This window comes from Plectropomus leopardus, chromosome 2 (assembly GCF_026936395.1).
Source record: "Plectropomus leopardus strain MGB_pleo_1.0 chromosome 2, ASM2693639v1, whole genome shotgun sequence".
Classification (NCBI taxonomy): Eukaryota; Metazoa; Chordata; class Actinopteri; order Perciformes; family Serranidae; genus Plectropomus; species Plectropomus leopardus.
Genome location: NC_142177.1, coordinates 2,820,038 through 2,839,878, shown reverse-complemented (window position 1 = coordinate 2,839,878; position 19,841 = coordinate 2,820,038). Strand labels below are relative to the sequence as shown.

The 19,841-nt window shown below is 41.2% G+C and overlaps 2 protein-coding genes across 6 annotated transcripts in view; both read left to right on the top strand.

Annotated features, from left to right (window-relative positions):
• The first annotated feature begins 646 nt into the window (after positions 1-646).
• LOC121949966 (putative peptidyl-tRNA hydrolase 2) lies at positions 647-7,572 on the top strand. Of its 2 annotated transcripts, none has more exons than XM_042495852.2 (7): positions 647-804; positions 1,766-1,879; positions 2,729-2,800; positions 2,912-2,986; positions 3,947-4,044; positions 4,910-5,024; positions 6,169-7,572. In XM_042495852.2, exons 2-7 carry the CDS (start codon positions 1,772-1,774, stop codon positions 6,253-6,255), a joined length of 555 nt encoding a protein of 184 aa, XP_042351786.1. In that variant the 5' UTR covers positions 647-804; positions 1,766-1,771; the 3' UTR covers positions 6,256-7,572. The 2 variants fall into 2 exon arrangements, with proteins under 2 accessions (XP_042351786.1, XP_042351777.1); XM_042495843.2 differs by having other exon boundaries at positions 658-881.
• Positions 7,573-9,514: 1,942 nt separating this feature from the next.
• Positions 9,515-19,841, top strand: part of setd5 (SET domain containing 5) — a 47,856-nt gene continuing 37,529 nt past the window's right edge. For 2 of the 4 annotated variants that reach the window (XM_088082859.1, XM_088082854.1), the window contains exon 1: positions 9,515-9,961. The gene's annotated coding sequence lies outside the window, so the exon portion shown is untranslated. The remainder of the gene's footprint in view (positions 9,962-19,841) is intronic. The other 2 variants (XM_042498398.2, XM_042498384.2) reach the window with 1 other exon arrangement.

Sequence of the window (19,841 nt, the reverse complement as noted above, 5' to 3'; positions counted from 1 at the left end):
ATTTTTGGATCTTAGCAAATTTTTTGCTGACATGCCAGACAATAGACCAGGCCCAGTCTCAGCCTGTCAGCTAGTTTTAGTAGTTGCTAGGAGAAAAAAATACAATAAATAAATAAATAACCCTATGTAAACTTAAAATAGCAATATTTCATCAAAATCGCTATTTCACATGTCCCATTTAAAATTTTTGACCAAAAAAAAGTTTCCGTTATTTAATATTTTTAATTAATTTTAAAAAAAGTATTTACAGTGGAGAGAGGAACCTGTATTTTATACCTCCTCCTCAGATAAGTAAAGAACAGTCCCTTAAAACATTAGCCACGGCCCCAGCTGCAATAATAGATCGGATGCCTCTGGTGGTGTGGACTGTCCGGGGCCAGATTATCTGGTGCAGTGCGTGTTCATGAGACAGTGATTACCATGGAGATCAGGACGCTGACACATGCGGCTAGCCCACTGCATACAGGATCAAACCATAGACTGTATGTAAAGATAAAACAGACAAACCTGCTATACTGTCTGTTCACAGATTAAAAATGTGTCAATGGATTGTCATTAAAGTAAAACACAATGTCAGAATTGTTATAAAGACATTTCAAAGACACGGTAGTAGACAGTACATCTGCATATCATCACCACATAATTAATATTACCAGGAAATCTGTAGCACCTCCACACTCGACAAGACGCAGCATCCTGAGCCAATACACACGGGGGTCCAAAATGGAGTAACGCTGAAGACAGTACAGTCAGGAAGCCCACTGAATGTAATTTCACATTCAGACAGAAATTGTCTGGTCGCAGGTGAATATTGACAGTTGTAGAAATCGCGGGGAAATCGCCGTCGTTATTGCTGCTGTCGAGCTAGCTGCGCAGAACAGGTAACTACAGGCAACTAGCTAGACTCAAGCTAGCACAGTTTAGCGCTAGCGACTAATGCTAATGCTAGCTAGCTTTGCTACATCAGCTGTTGAGCAATGTTGAATTACTTAACTGTCGAGAAAAACGTAATGTTGGGCGTGTCAGTGCAATTTGTTATTGCTGCTGTCGCTGTAATATCTTAATAATGTTAGTCCAAACGACAGCTAACGTTGTTAACGTTACGTTAGCTGCTTTGTTTGCGATGCTAACGCTAATTTGAATGGCGTGTAGCTAACGTACATAGTGAGCTAACGGCTGTCACCTGGCCAGGACTAACGTTAACGTTAGCTGGCTCTGTCGACAGCTGATTTATGGCTTGTTTTGTCTCACTTTGTGGCTGTCTGTTTGGGTAGCATTATGTGTATTAGTTCTCTTCATATTCTCTCATAGCTAATGCAAAGAACGTCATATCATACCTCATTAAATTATGAATAGGGCCTAGCATGGAGAGGGAAAGTGACATCTTGCCAAATGATAGAACTCAATTAGGTGGAAACACATCGTGTCGAGTGACGTTTGGGATAATTTACGTAAAAATCCAGCGATTTAAAACTCCAGGCCTCAGTTCATTCTGTCTCTATCATTCTATCGTTCATATTTATCCACATTAGTGCAAATCATGTCAGAGGCATAGAGGATATTGGAAGCGGTTTTAAATCGCCTTAGAACAAATCTGAGTATGTTTTAAAGTGCTCTCTAAATTGCACATAGTTTTTTTTTTTAGACCCGAGGTGTATTTGTCATTTTCAGTCTGATGTGGTCAGTTTAGTTGACAGTGGTGCCATATTTCATGTGTTGTCAGTGGTGAGCAGGATGTTCACTGTTGCTGTTTTCCTTCTTCCAGTCAAGAATGGAGCCATCAGAGCAGTCAGGCCCGGACTCCGGCTCTCAGGATGTCAACCCTGTGTTTCTGCAGCAGCTCAGAGAGCTGGACATCCCAGAGGAGGCAGCCAAACAGGTGGGACAGTCCACTGAGGGCGGGCATGTAGGCAGCATGTAGGCCACGTTTATGTCAACATTCAATTGATAATTGTGATGTGGAGTGTTATTTTTTTTTTTAAAGCTGTGACTTTATGGTAAATAATACTGAAGTGTCCGAAAGCATATAAATATGGATTACTCATGTTAGCCTGATTTCATCATTTAAACCTAATCAGTTACATCGTGATCTAATGGTAAATTGATCAAGCACACACACCACATCCCAATCAATAGTTGAATATTTAAGATAATTCAGTATTAACTCTTGGAAACTTAAGCAAATTGGCTTGATTTCTCAGAAAAAAAAACATGTAAAGATGACAGTGAGCAATGTAGAAAGAACTGACCAAAAAAGTATAAAGAAATCAGTAAAAAGTACAAGAAAATTAAATAAAGATTTGCTAAATAAACCCTAAAACAAAACAAAAAAAACAAACAACAGGAAATTAAAAACAAACAAAAATAAATAAATAAAAGAAACTCTTAAAAAAGTGCTTACATTTTTCATTCTGTAAAATTATTTTAAATATAGAATTTTTTAAGTGCTTAAAAATGATAAATATTCTGTAAAATAATTTTAAAAAATACAATCATTGTCATCAGAAATATCGTTTTCTGCCTTTTAAAAAATATTTTTTAAAATTTACAAATTTTATTCAGTGTCATGCCAAGTTGCTCATTGCCTTTTCCCACATGTTTTTACAAGAAATCAAACCAATCTGCTGAGTATTAGAAGGTTTAAATATTTGTAAAAGACATCTGGATATAGGGCCCACTGTTATTTACTGCTTTGTTGTAACCTCATTCATTGTCTCTCGTCTCTCAGGCGCTTCTTCACACTCGGAACGTGTCTGCCGAGGAGGCGGCAATGTACTACTTCAACAAGCTGGAGAATGAGGTGCCCATAAGCTAGCCTTAGTCCCCACAGGTACACCTTGGTACATTAGACCTTGTGAAGTTTGTCCAAAGCCAAATCTCAGTGTCTCCTCTTGTGTGCTCTGACCCTCAGGAGGAAGGAGATGATGACCTCATGTTCAAGATGGTGTTTGTGGTGAACATGGACCTCGCCATGGGGGTTGGAAAGGTAAGTCACTCTGGTATGTGTGGGATGTTTGTTGTGTTCAAATGCACAGTCCATCCTAAACAAAGTGTCCTAATGTTTCACAGTAGCTCAGACTTGGTTTGCTGCTCCTCTGAAAATAAAATGTTTTAGCCAAGCTAACTTTGAAACTCTTAACCCTATACTTGTGGTTTTGCAGTAACATGAAGCTGCTGTATGCTCTTATTTTTCCAAAAAGCCTGTCTTGTTCTGAAACCTGAGCAAATTTCTGTGATGCAACTTGCAACTTAACAAGACATGGCCCAAAATTTTGCAAAAAATTAACCTGAAAAGTTAATTTTAATTTAATTTTAGGAAAAAAGTTAAACACAAATAACAAAAATACCTAACAAAAAGCTGAATATATATATTTTTTCTGTCACATAATTTTAAATTTAATTATGGATTTTTGGATGGATAATTTCCTTATAAACCCCCCCCCCAGCTTTTTTAAATCACATTTTAAATAATTTTCCTTTCTCCTTTTACTTATTTCTTGCAATTTGTGGGACATATCTTGCCAAGTTTGACATTGCCCTTTTTTCCCATGTTTTCAAAAAAAATCAAACCAATCTGCTTAGTTTGTTTCAAAGGGTCACATAGCTTGTGACAGGGCGGCTGAATGCAGCACAAGAAAACTGATCGATTCAGGATTCAAAGGGTTACTGTCCACCAGGTTCTTTGGGCTCTTGATTGGAGTAGTTGACGCTCATATCACTTACACCAGAACAGTGGTCGTGGGGATTTCATATAAATGTTTTTTTTTTTGTTTTGTTGACATTCTAATAGAATGTGTGTGAGTGCGAGAAAGTTTAGTGTGTAACTTTGTTTGAATGTGGGTCTGAGAGCTGTGACAGATTCCTGTGTAGTTGTGACCTCAGCGCTCTGTGTGTGTGTGTGTGTGTGTGTGTGTGTGTGTGTGTGTGTGTGTGTGTGCGCGTGCAGGTGGCAGCTCAGGTCGGTCATGCTGCTGTAGGTTTGTACCAGGCTCTGCAGGAGAAGAACAGCTGGAGAGAGATGGCCTGGAAGTGGGACCATAGCGGGTAAGGCTCCCACAGAATGCTGGTGGAGAAAAGATGCAATAAAAAGTTGTGTATTTGTCATGTATCTGTCATTTTAAAAAATGACTCACTTTGTTATGATATAATAGCCTTAAAATGAATTTACTGGTTTACACTGAACATGTGCATATCATAAGATGGTTGAATCTAATTCCAAAGCAAACAAGATGCAAGGAATGAACTTTGAAAATTAACAACCTGAAAATGATTAACAGAATAATCTCAACGCGCCTTAACAGTGTCAGTGTACATTTTCGTGCAGTACAGTTGGCTTTTACATTTGAGATTTTCTTCAAAGACCATGGTAAAAATATGGCATGGACAGTTTGTGTCCATATCTGAAGTTCTTCTGTATCACAGTTCCTGTGAGGAGTAAGCATGCTCTGCTGCTGTTTGCAGAAACTCAGAGTATTACTTCATTAATGCTCCAGCTCCTGCAGTGTTTATATACTTTTCTGTGCTCTCACTTTTGTTTTTTAGTACAAAAATGCAGTCCTTCAGCAGCGTCAGAGCAGCTGTGTTAAGTTTGCTTTTTACTTGTCAGTCATTGTTCCATCGTGTGTGTGTGTGTGTGTGTGTGTGTGTGTGTGTGTGTGTGTGTGTATATATTGCGGCTTAGGTCTGGGATCCACACACACACCTTTATCTGTTTACTTTGCAAAACTGCGCTCAGTTTAGTCAGTTGTTTCATTGCTGACATTGTTGACTGCAGACTGTATTAATATTATTATTTGATATTATTTTGACAGCATTTATGGTAATATTTCTTATACTGATGAATAAGTTGGTCAATGCTCGTTACCATTAATGCTAAATAAAGTAATAAATGTGCATGTTGTTGATACAGAGCCAAGAAGGTGGTGGTCCAGGGCACCAATGTGGCTCATCTACTGGAGCTGCAGGCCCTGGCCATGAGCCTCAGCCTGCCCACCTACCTGGTCCAGGATGCAGGGCTCACCCAGGTTAGCTTGTAAATGTCTTGTGAGGGAGGGACCAGTAGTCGTTCCCAAAATATTGATATTGAAACAATGATTTATACTAATATATTTGGTTAAAAAATATTATGGTGGCCTTTCCTAGGCCACTTAGTCTGCAAGGTGTCTCGGTGCTGACGCGTGTTCCAGCTCCGTTTTGTAAAATCCAAGCACTCACGTGAGACAGGAAAAAGCTTTAACAAGGTTTATTTTAGAATACAAAAGAAATACAGCAGGCAAAGTCCTTCCACAGTCACGTCTCATCAGTTCCACTGCCAACTACTGTATATGTCATATTCCTATCTCACATAAAAGGGTAAAACATGTTGCTGCACGATAAAGCACAGTCAAAAACATATCCTCTTAAAAAAAATGATATTTGTGCAATGGCAAGCAAGAGAAATGTCAGCTGATCTGAGAACCATTTATCTCCTACTTTTCCTTGCTCAGTGCTGCCCCTCCTTCTTTGTTTAATTCTAATCTAGTAATGTTTATTATTGTAAGTAATATTATCTTAGATATATATTTCTTTTTTTATATGTTAGATATATGTCTACATTTTATAGTCTTTATTATTATTTTTAGACATTAGAGTTTGTATCAGTTATTTTATCTGTTATTATTATTATCATCACAAAAAAGTTTTAATTTACACCCGTTACAGTTGCCAGAGACTATATTTTTGTTGTTTGTTGTCTGATTTGTGTCTTACAAATACAGTTGTAAAGTGTCTTGTATGATTTAAATTTAAAAAAAGAAAAATAAAGTTATACAAAGAAAAAACTTACATCAATCCACATCTATGCAGACTCTGCATTTTCTATCACTAAGCTGCCTCAGGCACCGTAGCTGTGGTACATAACTTTGCCTGCGTTTTAACAGAAATAATATAAGTAATGCAAATATGAAAATAACATAAGTCTACTACTGTACAACATTCAAAATATACAAAAACTGTTGTTAAAACTTGAATAACATCAGAAGCTATAGATGTTATAAACCAACATTAACATTTTTACCAAGTATAAGATATGTGACGACGTGGCTCTTACACATATATTAGATGTTGTCAGAGCTGCCCAGTGCTGTGACGTGAAGACTCAGCACAGCCCCTCTGTCTTGTGTTCTGCAGGTGGAGTCTGGGTCCCGCACTGTGCTGGCCATCATGGGTGAGGAGGAGATGGTGAACAATGTCACTGGGAGTCTGAAGCTGCTCTGAGGGGCTCAACCCCACCGTGGAGGGGGGGGCATTGCCCTGCAGTGCCCAAGTGCGTCCAGCAGAAGGCGGCATTTCCCAACGAGAGGAGGAGTGTTGGCATGCAAGCGTGTAACAACCTTTTAAAAAAAAGACCTGGAGAACGAAGGAAAACAAGATGTGTCCCAAAACCAGAAAACAAACACCCTCAGCCATTTGTTTCCCTTTCATTCTTTGTCTGAGCCGCTTAGTCGGCCGTTAAGGGGGGGGGGCAGTTGATTTTTTTTTTCTGGTGACCTTTGTCTTTTTCTAACAGGCCACCTACTTAGAGGAGTCTTATTAGAACCTTAATCCACTCTCACATCTAGTCTGTTGTCCAGTTGCACATCATGGCAAGTTAAAATCAAGTGTTTGGCGGTTGACCAATAATGTAGTTCTGCTTATTCAAGGGCCGTGAACTTTAGACTAATACATTATGTAATTATAATTATACCCATAGCAGATATAGTACTTCCCTGTAGGATTCACTACCCCTGAGTTAAGGGTAACTTATACACTGATAATATGTGAACAGTCATTTTTGAATTGATTTTTTTGTGTCTGTATGCAACTAACCTCCAAAAGACCCCTATCCTGTAGACTCAATAACATTACTCATTATTGGTAAATGGCTATATTTTGTATACATATGCCTGTTGGGGGCCATATACTGTATAATTTGTGGTGTGCCATCCTAAACAGTATGCGCAGTTACTGGACTTTGTTGTATTGTTTTTGTTTTTTTTTTCTTTGCTCTAAAGGAAAAGAATCCTAAATTACATTTTTTGGATTTATTGGTAGAATTTTGATGATGGGTGAGAAGGTCTGTGGAGCCAAAATGTTGTGTATTGAGGGTCTCTGCTGGGCCTAACTTTATGCACTCTGACTGCCTGTGGAGGATAGTTTACACTAACGAGGATGGTGAATTTACAGCTTGACAGAACGCAAATAATTGTGTGTGCGACAGTAATTGCTTGGTGAACAGTTCTGCCCATTATTAATCTTAATACACAAAGAATGATGTGTGAGCTGTTGTGTCTATGTTCTCACTAACATATTTGTGGGCATGAGCTGCCACTCCCAGAATTCTTAGCTAAATGTCAGATTTTATTTGTAACAGAAGTCTTAAAAAAATGGCAGTGGCATGCATGCAATATGAAATGTACATTTGAGGCGACCGTTGAATCCCAAAGTTATGTCAATTTGTGTCTACACTTTGATACCTCCTCTGTTATACAGTCATTTGTGTGAGTGCTTCAGACTTACGGAGACAATTAAAATGCCTCCAGATTAAGTAACAAAGCATGTTGAATGGTGTTTTTACTTCACGGACTGGGAACATACAGACTGTGCATATGAAAGAGATGTGCTGGAGCTGAGGCAGTGGGAGCAGTGAGAGCAGTGTGGGGGAGGGTTTAACACAGCCATATTGCAGAGCGTGGTTAGGACTGGCCATATGACATTGCTTTTTCACCGCAGTAACAATGGCAGGATTGTGAAATATGGCCACTGCCTACCATGGGAGTCCGAAACCTCTGCCCCTTTAAATTACCAGCCTTTGACGCACCGTCTTAGATAGATAGATGTACTTTATTGATCCTAAGTTTGGAAATTCTTATGTTGCAGCAGCAAGTTTTAACACACTGAAAAGGAGCAGTAAAAACACTAATAGAAAAAAAAAATCTCAATAGAAAAAATAAACCAGAACAAATTCTGCAAGAATACGATATGTACAAAATACCATAGAAAGTATGCACAATTATACACCTAATATATAGGTATAGGTGTGTGTGTGTAAAATGTATTACATTGCTTATTTGTTGCTTATTATGTACCTTATCGGTTGCTGGGCAAAATAATTTATTTGACTCATTATGCATCACCGTGCGTTATTAATTCTATAACAGTAGAATTACGATGGTCTGTCAGGACGTTGGGATTATTTTATGTCTACGGTTGTGTAACAAAAGGGAGCCTGGTATTATTCTACATCCGCACTGCTTTGTGCGGCCTATACCCTCACTAATTGTGTATCCATCCGCAGATGTATCAAATACAACCTTCATGTTTCCTGATTCAAATTTATAAAGCTCGGAGTCTTAATCAATTGTACTTTGGAAGTCCCTTAGCCGCAATGAAGCAGTTTTATTATTCTGCTGTCTAATTTCGTCTCTCGTCAGACCTCTGCAACAAATGACGTTGGCGTTTATCACCGCGGCCAATCAAAGTCGCCCTCCCAAGTCTCATGACAGGACAAGAAACCAAACGCGTCATTAGAACCATTTGTTTGTAAATATGGCAGTCCGAATACCAAAAGATTATTCACTTATATCTCTTGATATTTCCGCTTTGTTTGTGAATCCAGTGTGCGTGGTAGCTAAGCCAGTAATGTAAAATATCTGTCAAGAAGCAACTTCTGTTCTCTTTATGTAAACGCTATCACAGCAAAGGGCACGTTCGTTTCTTTCGCCCGTTCCTCTGGTATATCATCCACGGAATAGTTTCATTGAGCCGCTGCTGTTAGAGCTATTTTCGTTGCGTCGGTCATTTTTTTCAGTGTCTGAAGAGTGTGGGAATAGACTGAATTCAGCAGCGGGGACAGAAGTAGGAGGGACCAGTAATAAGTACATGCAACCCAGGAGCACTGGTCAATTTCCCTGTCCAACCCCTTACCAGATGCTGCCAGAGCGACACCTCATACTCCATTCATCTGACATACCGGTAGGTGGGGCTGACCCAGTGGGCTAACCCTGCCTCTGGTGTCCCTGGAACTGAGCCCCAGAGACCCCGTGTAGCTAACGTTTGCTATGTATTGGTATGAAAGCTCCTTCCACGTTAAATAGATGAATGTTACCCTGAAATCAAAAGCATTAATCCCACTAACGAATTCAAATTAATTCCATAGCATTTGAGTTTAATAACGAGCATTTCCCGGAACTTTGAAGGTACAGGTCCTCTGTTGGGTGTCAAATTCTCTCCCGGATCCGGCCACTCTCTCTCGCTCTCCTCCTTGTACGCCACCAGTACACACATATCTTATTGGGAGTGAAATTTCGCTCCCGTCCTCGAAACTGTGCCCGCCCCCCTTTGACGTAGTTGGAGGCAGAAAAAAACTCGACGCTGTAATTTACCGAAGACTTCATGAATGACACGTGGATGTCCAATCGTTGACGGGAGGCGGGACATCGCAGCAAGGGCCGCCCAAGGAGAGAGCCCCTGCACTGTCGCCAGGGAAACCCCGTGGCGTGGTTGTGTGTCAGTTTCGCTGGGACCCGCGGTCGATGCCGGTGAGGAGGGGGATGGGCGCCTCTGCGAATGTAAGGACCCGAGACAGAATCAGAGTCCTGTATCACATACAGCAGCATATACCCCATTATAAATAGCGACTGTATATATACAATACACTAAAATACATGGATTTATCCACCGGGGATCTATAATAGACACTCAATGGATGCAGTGCACCTGAACAGGACAGGGAATTTAACTTTCCGCCCATGCGTGGGAGACACTGAGAAGTTTGTTTCCTACCCCGGGAGAGGGAGCTACTTTTGAGGGCAAAGGATACAGGAGACTCCGAGGCCGACTTACAGGCCTTCTGGTCTGGTTGGATTCGATGTTGGGATACTCAAAGGACCTGCCATTGTACATGCATCTGCCTCGTTTGTTCAAGTTTGGAATGCCTCTTTAGGTGAGTACTTTGAATCTGTGTTAATAGTTATTTTTACCCTCTATAGACGTGGAGGCAGTAACATAAAAATAACAGTCAGTCATGTTTTCAGTCAACCAAACACAGCTATGAAGCTAACCAACTTGGCTAACTACTTAGCTTCCACTTAAGTTTAATGGAACAAGTTGGTTGCCCCCACAAGCTTTCCACTTCTAAGAGGTTTGTTTGGCTGGCTAAAAAACTCCCCATGTTGATGGTGTGCCTTACAGAGCTGCTCTTAGCTGTGTCTGGACTGATCTTTCATGACTTTTTGATCCTCGTGTTGTTTTTGATAGCTAGCTTGTTAGTGTGGAAATCCATCACATTACTTGTTCTATTATAGCCCATTTTACAACACTATGTCAAGCAACCATGTCCCCAAAGCTCCCAGTAACTATTCTGCAAGTTTTCAAGAGTTTTGACTCGTGAAACGTTTAGTCCATTAGGGTGCCTTCAGTTCAGTTTTTCTCAGTTTTCATACCAGGAATAAACCAGTCACTTAGCTATCGTCATAACGTTACCAATAAGATACATAATGTTTGGCCTTGAGTCCAGTTAGCTACAAACTGGTGTCGTAAAAAGCATTAAATAATAAATCTTGTTTTTTTAAGCAAGTTTCGACAGTGTGTTTCCGCAGAGGCTTAGCATAACCCCAACGTTGCTCGGTCAAAACAACACCAGCAGCACGTTAAAGCTACTTCATTCGCGTTTGTGGCATAGTTGTTAATTCGGTTAAAAAACTGAGGTGAATAACGTTAGACCTGCATCCCCTACACTGGGCAAGGAAGTTCAGAGCCAGACCGCGTAAGGTAATGTGCAAACTTGTTTTGTTGAAACCAAAAACGGCTTTTTTGCATGATTCTTTTGACAGCAGTATGTTAAATGTTGTTCTGGGACCACGAAACTGTCGAATTTTTTAAAAAGTTACCCACGACATTAGTAGCAATTTGATCATTATTGGCGACTCATGTTAGCTAAGCAACCAGCTGCTGTGTTGGTTAGCAGACGAGCCATAGGCAACAAATGCTATATTAGCCTTTTAGCTAACTTTTTGGATGTTTTCCAGTTGATTGTGTCCTTATTTTGAACCAGTTCGTTACAGCATACATTACACGAACCGTTTCGCCCGGTATGTCTACACCTGAAGACGTTTTTGTAAGATGAACACATGACTGCAGTGGCTTTCTAGACTGATACGTTTAGTTTTATGAAAAATATGGTGCCTGCATCACGGTGCTGTTTGGCTACATCATGTTAATGCATTTGTCTTTGGCAACATTCCTAACTTCGCTGAGGCGTGTGAATCAAGCCCAAAGCTCGGTTGTGTTTTTTCTATTTGTGCTTGTTATTTTTTCCCCGTGTGTGTGTGCGCGCGTGCGCGCGTGTATGTGTGTGAGGTATCCAGCACACAGAAAAGCAGATCTGTTGGGTAGTGACTTGCTCTTCTTCACCTCCCCCACCTACCAACCCCCAGCCTCGGTGGCGGTTAGGAGAAATGGGTGGTATTTTAGAGGGGAGCTCTTGTTTCCTTTTTTAGCCTCCATTTTTTTTATGTCAACGTGTGAGTAAGTGCGAGTAGCATTGTTGAGTGGGAATATAGTAATCACAACTTTCGACCAAGTTAGCGACCTCATAGCTGGTATGATTTTAAGATCATTGCGTGGCTCGGTCATTTGGATCTCGTCTTAATTGTAACAGAATGCTACATTTACATCTTGAGCCCTCCCGGAAAGCTATGCCATGCCATTTTCACAGTGTAGTTGATAATTTTTAGGGTAAAATGAAGCCCATTGAGAACCATGAGCTAGCAACCGCCACACTTTGAAATCGCCGAGAGATGAAACAGCGCCGTTTCCCGCGAGTAGTATGTTTTTGTGAGGTTTTAATATTTATTAGGACCCCGCTTTTTCCGGGCATTAATGGCTGCCCTCACCGTCGCCTGAGTAGCTGTGCTCCACTCAGCTGCACCACGTCGCCCCTCATTGTGCTGCTGCTGGAGTCCGGAGCAGTGGACCCAGATAGCACTCAGAAATACCTTATTTTGCTCCATCAGACATGGTTATGTCGATTCATGTGCTGTCAGATGTGGGACTTCCTCCTAGCACTGTCTGATCTGTTATAACAAAATGTGGTTGGTGTATTACAAAGCTAAACACTAAAAGTACTGCTCACTCATCAAATATGTTCCAACCAAATGTGGTTGAAAATCTATTTAATACTGAGCTGATTTGAGGTTCAAGTAACCCAGTGTTGTTGTTTTTTTTTTGAGCTGTTGTTGACCTTGCTTCATGAGTACAAAGATTACACTCGTGCTTTGCTGGGGGGTGGTCAGCCAGCACCAAGTATTTGGATTGATCTGGATGCCTGTTGGAAGCCAGATTGCAGTGCGCCAAGCCTTGTTTTCATTGGTTGCGACTGACATTCTCTGAATATGTTTCACATCTTTTAATAGACTGTGTGGGCTGCAGCTCGCAAACCTGGTCTCTGGAAACCATAGGAAAGACAGGCCCCTCCAACACCCAACCCCCCCCTGACCCTCGCCTGCCTTCTTAACTCAACCTGCCACCCTGGGAAGAATGAACTGCTTGGCTGCTTGTTGTGTCTGCTCTGTGGGGAATTGACCCGCCATGTTGGCTTTCCAGGCCATTCTATCAGGCAGCTTCAGATTATGTGTTGGAGTGAGATGCATGCGTTGGGTGTTGAGTTACAACAATTCATAAAGGAGCACTGCCTTCACTGCTCTAGTGTGTGTGGATCTGTCTACAGGATGAACCCTCTGTTCACATATGGGCCTCTGAAACATTGGGGATCAGTGGAATGTGCAGACATGAAAGGTCCAGTTTTTTTGTTTACTAAGGAAATAAAGTGTCTCTCATTCACATTCACACAGTGGTTACAAACCTAGAAATTTAACTGTCAGGTGACATGCCCTTAAAAACATAATAAGAGTTTGTGAGCGCTGTGTTCTGATGAGTCTGGATCACACTCCTTGCAGAATTTAAACCCTGCTTTGTATGTGTGCTTGTATAAGAGGGAGTGAAGCAGGATATTGGCTCATTTCCAAAGGAAGAAGACAGGATTCTGTCTCGATGCAGACGGTTGGAGAGGAGGGAGTAGGGGGTGTTGCTGCGTGGAATAGGAATAGGGGGGGAAAAACCCTGTCCCTTTAGCTTTCCATTTGCATGCTGATGACACTGTGTATCATTACATGGAGGGCAGGTGTAGCTATTGATATGTTAATAAGGTTTTGTGTGTGTTGTGCCTATGTGATCAAGTCAACCAAGCCAGTGTTGTGCATGTGCACCTCTATGGAAGTAGAAAGATTATATTCATATAAGTGAGAAGCAGTCGTGTGCACGTTGTCTCTGAATTGTAGATTGACCACACTTCGTATTTATTAATATGTCACAACTAAAGGGTCTATTTCTTGAAATCAATTAAATTATTGAGTTTTATATTGAAAATATTAAGCTGTTCAGTCACACCTATACATATGCATTCATATGTATGAAGAGTAACATACATACTGGAGAATGAAGAGTAACATTTTTGTATACCATGGGGATTGTTTTACTTATTACTTCTGTTGCTGGAGGGACTGACTTGAGATACTTTCTGGCTGATTTTTTGGGAGATAGATACAGCACCACTGCATCTACCTTCCCCTCTGCAGCTGCCTTGTGTTATGCCGCTCGCCGTCTTGCACAACGGGGTTAAAAACAAGTGGCTCTGACGCCTGCCTCCTCAGTGCATTTCTATTGGTGCAGCAGTGCTGGAGCTGCTCCAATGGGGCGCAGCATTTCCTCTGCGTTGGGGGAGCGGTGTTGCAGAGGGCTGTGCTGGTGAATTCTGTTTCGTGCTGAGAAGCAATGCTTCTTGGGAGAATAATGGAGGAGGAGGAGGCTGGGGGAAAAAAAAAAAAACAAGGCCGAGAGGGGAGTGAGGCAGGCAATCTACGTAATCATCTCTCTCTGTCTCTCTTTCTCTCTCTCTCTCTCTCTCTCTCTCTCTCTCTCTCTCTCTCTCTCTCTCTCTCTCTCTCTCTCTCTCTCTCTCTCCTGTTCTTGTTTTATTGCACCCTTATGTTTTGTCCTTCATTTCCTTTTCTTTCTTTCACTGTCACGCTGCCTGTCTCGCTTTCTTGTGATACTTGGCCGAGCATATAGGAGGAAAAAACGCTCAGCAATATTCAGAGGTGTCTGTCCACCTTTTGAACCACAGGCAGCCATTTTAGGCTCCACTACATTAACCCTCCTCTCTCTTTCCTTATCCACCCTTTCCCCGTTCCTGTTATTCGCTTTCTTTCATGTAGCCGAGGACACCAAAGATTAAAATACCATGTGTTAGGTGAAACCAAGATTGCAAAACCTTCAAGCACATTTCCAAGTGTGTTTGCTCAGAGGGTGTTGTCAGGTGGAGAGAGAGAGAGAGAGAGAGCAAATAAGGAGCGGGGCAGAGGAAAAACAACCTAAGAGAGCGTTTGCACCAAAGTCGCCACTCGACACCAACCCGCTCCCAGCTGCCCTGTTTTGTAATGCACAGCAGCAGCACTAAAAACAAAAGGGGGAACGAATGGCTGGTGCCAGGTTTTTCCAGTTCACAGGGGCCTTGCTCCGTCACCTTGAGCAAATGGCTCCTGTTAGGAAGAGTGAGGTGGGGGTTCTTGTTTTCTTTTTTGGTGGCCATTCAGTCATGCTTTCAGAACAGGTTTGCTCTGAATAAAAGAAAAAAAAAACAGTGAGAGTGGGACAATTAAAACCCTTTAGCAGGGCAAAATGGCTGCCAGTCCTCAGGGATTTTACTTGGTGTGACACCTTGCAGTCTCGCATCGGTCAGTCCTAACATATGTGCCATGCTGCAAATGTTGCGAGGTGGAGCCGGGGCAAGCCCTCGTGTCGCTCTGGATAAGACCGTCGGCCAAAAGAGGAAATGGAAATGTCATGTAAATGGGTTTGTCATGCAGTGAGGTCACGTGTGAGACACAGAGGGTGTCTCTGCTTTATGTTCTGCCAGAGCCCGAGCTTATCTAACAACAAGATGGCTGTTTTGGACTTCATGCCTCTGTGAGACTACTACTTGGAAAACATCCCTCCCCACATTTGGGAGTAGGCATGGCTTACAGGGAATACTGCCATTGTGGAGACTCGGTGTCCTTCCCTCTAAAGATATTTAACCCCCTGAAACCCGATCTAATGGGTTTGATTTCTTTCAAAACCACGGGGGGGAAGGCAACTTTGTAAGACATGACCCAGAAAATAGCAAGAAATTAATAAAAAAAAAAAGTTCCAAGAAAATCACCTGAAAAGAAACAAAAACAGAAAAATAAAACAAGAAAATAACTAATAAAACTAATAAATTAAAAAATATAAATATAAAGAATTCATTTTTCTGTTACATAGATGAAAATATATAACAATAGAAGAAGACAAGCGTTTTTGCTTAATTTATGTTAATTTATGTTGCTCATGGAAAATCTGTGATGTATGCCCACTTTTATTTTTGTTTGTGTTTTTTATCTTTATATTTGAAATAAAGTATATTCAGTTCTATTCTAATGCAGTTATTATCAATATAATTTTCTGGTCAAATTCCCCTAGTTTTTGGTAATTTTCTAACAATTCTCCCCCTTGTTCTGGTAATTTTCTTCATAATGTCTTAAGTATTTCTTGCAATTTGTGGGGCATTTCTTGCCAGGTTTGTCATTTGATTTTCCCCCATGTATTTGTATTTGTGTTTGGAAGAAAACAAACCAATTTGCTCAAGTTTGAAGGGTAAAATAGTGTGATCTCACAACAGCAAAGATTTTGGATTATGTTCTGTCCTCAATACCTCTGTTTTTTATTTTCCTTTTTGTTTGTTGCTGTCATGTTTAGGTATTTATGATAGGGGTTGATGTTTTTCACAGAAGTGTCCGGCTTCCAGCTTGATTTTCAGAGTGAAAAGGAAACCAGCAGATCAGTTAAAGGTAGTCAAACAGGCAGCAGTATTTTTGCGTAGTCCGTTCTTTTTCCTCCTCTAGGTTAGTGAGCCTCAAACGGACAGTGGTCGGCTTGTTTGCCCTGCTGAAACAGATGACTGATTTTGTGTCATGCTGGCCCTGCTGCCGACTGCTCTCTCCCCCACCCCCTTTATAGCACCTACTTGGCTTTTGTTCTCCATTGTGTGTCTCTCATCCCCAGTCTGGTCCGGTCCATTCAGGCCGCAGCACAGCGCTGTGTTAATGGCAGGCCACACTGCGCTCCCAGGACACTCGACCGCTCAGCACGACAACAGCCACATCACTACCAGAGCATTATCCAGTGATGATATATCTCAGCCACAGGCCCTTTGAAATTTAGTTAGCTTGTCGTACTGCAGTGCCACATGTTTGCATCATTTCTTCATGTGTCATTCCTTTACCCCCAAGTCTCCAGCCTGTGGAAACTATGCCTTGTCATGATATTTCTTTGCGGTTGTATGAACAATTGGCTGGTGCCTCAGTCTAATCACAGCTTGTTCGAGGAGTGTTTTTAGCCCGCTCTGCAGCAGTTATATCTATTTGAGGTAGCTCTTGTGCTTTGGAATTGTGGCAGAGGCAGATGATCGCCCCGCTGTACTGAGAAATGGTTTGCTCCTATGCATCACATAATTGTTTTATTTCGCTTGGTTCAGAGAGTTTCGGAAAGGCAGCTTGGATAAGGGAGTGATTGAAGCGCTGTTGTAATAGCGCACTGTGTTTGGCCGTGTGGGTGTTTGCGCTTCTCGTTATTTTTGCCTGTCATTTTTTTTCTCTCCTTGGTTGTATTCAAACTGTTATGTCACCATGACAATGGAAGCCACTGTGAATCATATTACAATGTAGAAATAACAACATACATATATAAATGCCTAGGCTGAAGCCCACTTTACATTATCACACTGCAGTCTTGTTAGTCAGTTGTACATTTTCCATTTGTGACATATGAAGGAGGCCAGCAGTGAGTAGCTGAATGTTAAGTACAAAATTAATTGAGGAGTCTGTGACAACATTTCTTTGTGTATATAAATGTGTGTGTGGTTTTACTGCTTTGTGATATCGTAAATGTGTTTTGGTGAGTGTGAAATAAGATCCACAGTGAGCCTTGCTTTCTCCCCGGCCACATATCCCGTTTGTCTTAAAGGCAGGCCCTATTGATTCGCCTGTTTTTCATCTTCAATTTCCTCCCCCTGTAGCTCAGCGAGTGCAGCTCGACCTGCGCAGTGCTGGGGAATGGCAGATATATTCATATCCTTCCTACAGCAAGCATGTGTGCGGGGGCAGACTGAGGGGGCTGGTGTAATCTCACTGGACTGGATGTGTTGTGGAGGTTTTGTGAGGCACAGGTGGACGCTGTGCAAGCATGGACATGCTGTTCAAAGCCAAACTGTGTATGTATGTTCATGTATGTGTGACCCTTCTAGCACCCTCCTTGAGAGTATATTTGGAAAGGACACTGTGAATAGACCACACCATCCCACCAACCAATCAGATACATACGTTGTCAGTGTATTCAAATGTGTTGCTTACAGTCGTAATGGCTAATTATGTGAAGATTGCTCACATGTTTAGGTGAGTATTCTGAATGCAGAGATGTGTGGGATGGAAAACTTCACCACATTCTTTTTTCTGTGTAAGCCAAACTGGATCCAATCCTGTGCTCTTGTGCCTTTTGGGCTCAGAGGCTGCATCTGATGTTTCTGCATCAAGCCAGCCATCACTCACATCTCCATGGTTAAACCACTCCCCTCGTATTCTGACTTTTATGGCAAATGCATTGACACGGCCCATGATACACATGACTATGTCTGCTTTTCAAGATAAGGTGTTAACACAGGGTATTTCTAGAATACATATATGAAAATACGATTATTTGGATTATAGAGAACTCTAGGAATGAGTCCTCAAAACTCAGAAATCATTCAGCATGTCAGCATCTCCAGTACCCTTGTCTCAAAGTTTTTTTTGAACAGGTTTTTGGCTAGAAGCCTGAAACAAGGTCTGTTGTTAACACAAGCTGAGGAGACTGTCATGCTATGTTCTATGACATAAAATAAGTCAGTATATACTCCACTCATGAAAGCTGAAGCTTATATGTGTCTTAATAAAGGTGGTTGCTATAAAGTGGTTAAATGAGACTGCAGAACATCATCACAACCAAGCTGTGCTGAACATGGCTTAACAGCCCCGTAGTGTTAGCAACGTGACCGTAGGGTTGTTCATTTATTGCCTGACATTAGCCTTTTGCTTCTGGGAATTGCATTTAGGCTTCAAAAATCTTCAAAAATCCTCAAAGTGGTGTTTATTTGTGAAAACTGTCTTGCTGAATAAAAAATGTAAGTTTCACAGAAGTTGAAAAATCAGTGGAAAAATCCCATAGGCTTTTTGACGAGGGAACCAGGGTGATGTCAGCTTCTGGGTTGGCCTACAGGAAAACCAAGGGGCACTCTATTCACAGGATGTATAAAGCACATGACCTGCATCCTTTATACATTAACAAATCCCTCCCTGTTGGGAGAAAAAAACTTTTTTTCTTTCATTTGGAGTTGCTGAAAAAATGGGGACAATGATCATACAACAGTTCCAACCGAATAATTAGATTGGACAAGAGGCCTTCCATTAGTATATACTAGCCTACATCCACACAAATACTTTTACTATTGCCACATTATCAAAAGCGGCCACACTATTGCAGCATTTTGTAACTCCTAAACAGGAGATCTTTCAAAACACAGCTGACCCAGTTTTAGTTAAATGGTGACACAAACATCCACATTTCCTTCCTGATTGGGTATCGGTCACAATGTTTCAACTCAAAACATAATAGCAAGGTCTACATACCTCTCGTGATTCTATTGTTTTTGTGTGGTCACTCCTTTTCACACCACCATGGCTTCCTCCAGGGGCGGCTGATGCTCCTGGTACCACTCTGATATGTTGCCATGATTGCTTTGCAATGACTCAATCTGTTTTCCACCACCGTGACCATCATAAATTCACATGAGGTGACGAGGTTGAACTGTTACTGAAACTAACAGTTCAACCTCGTCACCACTCCAAACAAAGAAATATCTGGTTTTTCTTTTTGCCATCTCTGATGTATTTTTTGTAACTAAGCAAGCAGATGTGGAGTAGACAATCTGCTTCCTGTTTACATCCACGTCAGGTAATGCCCAGTATGCCCAGTTTACGCGAATGGTCGTGTGATATGTGTTCTCAGGCGTGTTAGTAGAGGATGGAGATTATCACTGAAACAGTGTGAAAGTGCTTGTGTGTATTGAGAACATTTTTGTTTTTAAAATGAGAACATATTAGTGTGGACCTGGCCTTAGAGTACAAGATCACTGGGACTTTTAACTATGCATGTGTTACTCCACTTTACAGGTGTTCTGAACTGTTAATAAGCTTGCATTAGCTGTCATGGTAACACATTTTGTACAGCATAGATGTACATATTTCCACAAACAACATTTGAGTTAAATTATGAATGGTTGTCAGGAGGGGATAAAGGCAAGGGAAGAAATGGATATTTAAATGATTAAAAAAAAATGTAAAAATTGTTTTTGCTTATTACTGTGAATTAATAAATGGCGCTAATAGGACTGTTGTACTGTTGCATTCACCCCGTGACCTTGTGTAAACAACCGAATCACAGTTATACTGATATTCAGTATAACTGAACAACCTCATGTTTGCTTGATTACATTTCAAGATTATTAATGTGTTGTGCTGCCTATTGATTTAAGTTCTCCTAAATTTTGTGCTGGTGCTCCTAAATTTCTCAGAAAGGAGCACCAGTGGTACTTGTGGAAAAAGTTAATAGCCCTGCAGTGGCATGAAAGGAAAATTAACACGGTAACAGTTTCT

Coding starts and splice junctions, on each gene's coding strand:
- LOC121949966 (XM_042495852.2), top strand. CDS start 1,772: ATGGAGCCATCAGAGCAGTCAGGCCCGGACTCCGGCTCTCAGGATGTC. Junction 2,801..2,911: donor TCAACAAGCTGGAGAATGAG/GTGCCCATAAGC, acceptor TCTGACCCTCAG/GAGGAAGGAGATGATGACCT. Junction 5,025..6,168: donor AGGATGCAGGGCTCACCCAG/GTTAGCTTGTAA, acceptor TGTGTTCTGCAG/GTGGAGTCTGGGTCCCGCAC.